Source organism: Anneissia japonica, unplaced genomic scaffold (genome assembly GCF_011630105.1).
Source record: "Anneissia japonica isolate Jap-2015-1 unplaced genomic scaffold, ASM1163010v1 scaffold585_len4108843_cov191, whole genome shotgun sequence".
Lineage (NCBI taxonomy): Eukaryota > Metazoa > Echinodermata > Crinoidea > Comatulida > Comatulidae > Anneissia > Anneissia japonica.
The window spans coordinates 1,528,842-1,531,960 of record NW_022716829.1 but is presented as its reverse complement, the minus strand read 5'-3'; the positions used below and the strand labels follow the sequence as shown (position 1 = coordinate 1,531,960).

General features: G+C 35.5%; 1 protein-coding gene across 1 annotated transcript in view; it reads right to left on the bottom strand.

Annotated features, from left to right (window-relative positions):
- LOC117109853 (complement C3-like) overlaps positions 1–3,119 on the bottom strand; it is a 29,028-nt gene that overhangs the window by 598 nt on the left and 25,311 nt on the right. Inside the window, exons 33-36 of the mRNA XM_033252298.1 lie at positions 2,569–2,661; positions 1,251–1,328; positions 383–463; positions 51–210 (exon numbers count right to left, since the gene is read on the bottom strand). Coding sequence (XP_033108189.1) covers positions 51–210; positions 383–463; positions 1,251–1,328; positions 2,569–2,661 — 412 coding nt within the window. The remainder of the gene's footprint in view (positions 1–50; positions 211–382; positions 464–1,250; positions 1,329–2,568; positions 2,662–3,119) is intronic.

Sequence of the window (3,119 nt, the reverse complement as noted above, 5' to 3'; positions counted from 1 at the left end):
ATTCCACCACTGATAACATAATTTAGGCCTATGATGTTTCAAAAACTTACACTGTGAAACCGTCTTTATCGGTGGTTTTTAATCCATCAACTCCCATTATTAGGTATTTCTTGCCAGCTTGAATCTCTGGGCATCTACACTTTTTAGACTTCCAAAAAGTCCTGTAAGCAATTCCTTTGATATCAATGTTTCCTTGGATGTCGTCAATACCTATAAATATAGTAGCAAATTAGTAGCGTCTTAATTTAAATGATGCATTATTATGTTGGAGTTAAGTATTTTCACATCAAAAAATCCATAAGGCATGTTGTTTATTTATGTGTATTTTCAAATGTCTCAAGTGTATTGGTTTAGAACCAAACAACGTTCATAATCAGCTTACCAGGTTTGATCACTTCTACAGAGCAATTGTAAACATTAAACGCATTCGTGTCTGAAGCGCTGATGACACTCACTTCAAAAGCTAATGGAAATGAATAAATATAAGCCATTAATTACTTTAAAAAAATCATTTTCGCAGGTAAGTAAAATTCAATATTAGTATTAAATCTCAAATTATCTACCATTATTTTAAGCAATTACATATGATTAAATATGATTATGATTATTGATTATTTAGTAATAATAATAATAGTTTAGATTTGTATAGCGCCGGTATCCATCAAAGAAGCTGTTCATGGCACTTGATATGTGGACTAGCAGCTCGATCAATTAATTTCTTCGCCCCTAAGGGTCCTTTCGTGTCTGTGCTACCCGGTAACACGGTACCAGCAACTCTCATCATTCACCACAGGGGCTGTCTGTACAAGTACACCGGGGTATTCCCCTGCTCGTCTCGGGTGATGGGGGTTCTTTATAGTGCACATGAGCCATTGTGTACACTGGGCTTACAAATTATAGTCCTTGTCCGAGTAGACTTGTTCAATCACCGGAACCCAACCATAGACAAGCGTCAGTTCAAACCTGCGCCGATATTTTATAACTGAGGTTGCAGGCGCCCCTGACTTAACTGCTCGGCCATTCGACTCGCCTTGTAAAACAAATGCAAATGTGTACTGTACTGATTAACTAAGACATTGAGAAATATAATCAAATATAATCAATGATGTGCTGCTATAATCATAGGAAAGAAAGCTACATTTTATACAGAAATAGAAGAATATTAGGAATGACCAGACTAAACTGTTGTCTAAACATGTATGCAATTTTGTAGAGTAGGCCTATGTAACATAATAAAATATTGACCGCACCATAATCTATATTTTGAGAACAAGCATCTGTTTTCAATTGGCTCTTAGTCTTCTTTGAATTGCACAAGGCGCAGTTTCCTGAGGAATATAAAACAAAAAAACTAAATATAATGCATCATTATAGAAGAACAGAAGGGACCTGAAGGAGACTAGACCGCCTAATAATTTCCATTCTAAGACCCAACATTTAAGTTATGAACTTGAGTACTGTATTAGGACACTAATTATGCCATCAGTAGAATGAGACTGAAGCTGGGATAAAAACATCGCTACTTATGAACTACTACGAAGAATGCAACGCCACGAGGCACGCGCAATGAATTGTTTTATTTGAACTACCACCGACAATCAGCAAACGGCATCGCGCCTTTAATCGCTCAAATGGAGTTTGTTGGCTGCCGACGGTCATACGACCATCAGTAAGTGTGCTGCCCGACTTCAGAAGCATGTATTTATGCAAGGTCACATACACTACTTCTATAAAAATTTGGGTTTCCGGTAAAAGTCTGATACAGTACTACAGTGGATTGGATTATTGGAATTGGATTCTACAATGAGAAATATAACTAGGACCATATCGCAAAACAAAACCAACGACTTAAACATCTCATCCGAAAAACGCTGCGCTACTGAAACTTACATTTCAACCCAGCTCTAACTGAAACGCAAGGAAAGCAGCCGATATAATTAAACTGTTACTGCTCTATGAAACTTGTCGATCAATGTGCTCTATTCTGTCCATGGTTAAAATCAGTACATATTTGTGACTCAAGCTCACAAACGGGCTGTAAACTCGCACTGCACTGTATTGAGAAACAAGCCTTAATACCCAGAATAGGGTGAATTTTGTGTGAATTGTGTTTTTGTGTCATAAATAAAGTATAACTATTAATCTTACTATTCCTGAAGTTTGAGTTCAAAATTCCAACTGTAAGAGGTAAAATTTAGCCAATTTCAGATGGGAGTTAATGAAAAATGAATAGAAACTTGCCGAAAATAAAAGCATTTTTCTCAAAACTTGATTTAAAAAAAGTTGATCAAGATGACAATTATTCAAACGGTCATAACTTTGCTTCCAGACACCCGATTGAGTTCATTTAACTGTCATTTTAAAGTAAATGATATGTTCTATACCATTATAACAAAAACTCATTTTGGTCTGAGGACGAGTTTTCAGCCCGTTTGTGAGCTTGGGTCACATTTTTTTTAATACTTTTATTAAAATAATTTTTAATAAGTATGATATAATGTTTGAACACAGTTGTAACTCTTTGCTAAAGTCTTTATGTAAACAGGCCAACCAAGTCGTTTATCATACCTGTTGCACAAATACACATTTCGGCATCTGAGCATAGCAGGTTCAACAGATCACTACCTTCCACAGGGTGGTAAAAATCGCTACATTTCTCTTCTGAAAATGTCAACACAGGTAAAACAGTTCAATAGATTCATAAAACTTTAACATTTTAAAGATTCAAGATCAACCCTTCAGAAACATCATCACACAATATGAAAGCAACTTGAAAAGAACTTATCAATGGAGAATACAGAAATCATGAAGGAAATGCAAACCAAGATTGAGTTCTTGTCTCTAATACACAGCATCCCAGAAATACAGTATGAAATAGAAACACTTTATAGACTAATTTCAATTATTTATTACACAAGCCTTCACCAGCATAGGCTACTCTGACTTCATCGGGTCCGCTTCACTGCACCTGATAAAGCCAGCTTGTGTAACAAATAATAGAAGTTTGTCTTATAAAGTGATAACAGTGTTTTTTATTTCATAGAAATATAGAGATATTCCTAAAAACAAACTAAATTCTGGATCCAGCTGGTGCTGATGATGAAGTATAATATATGTTT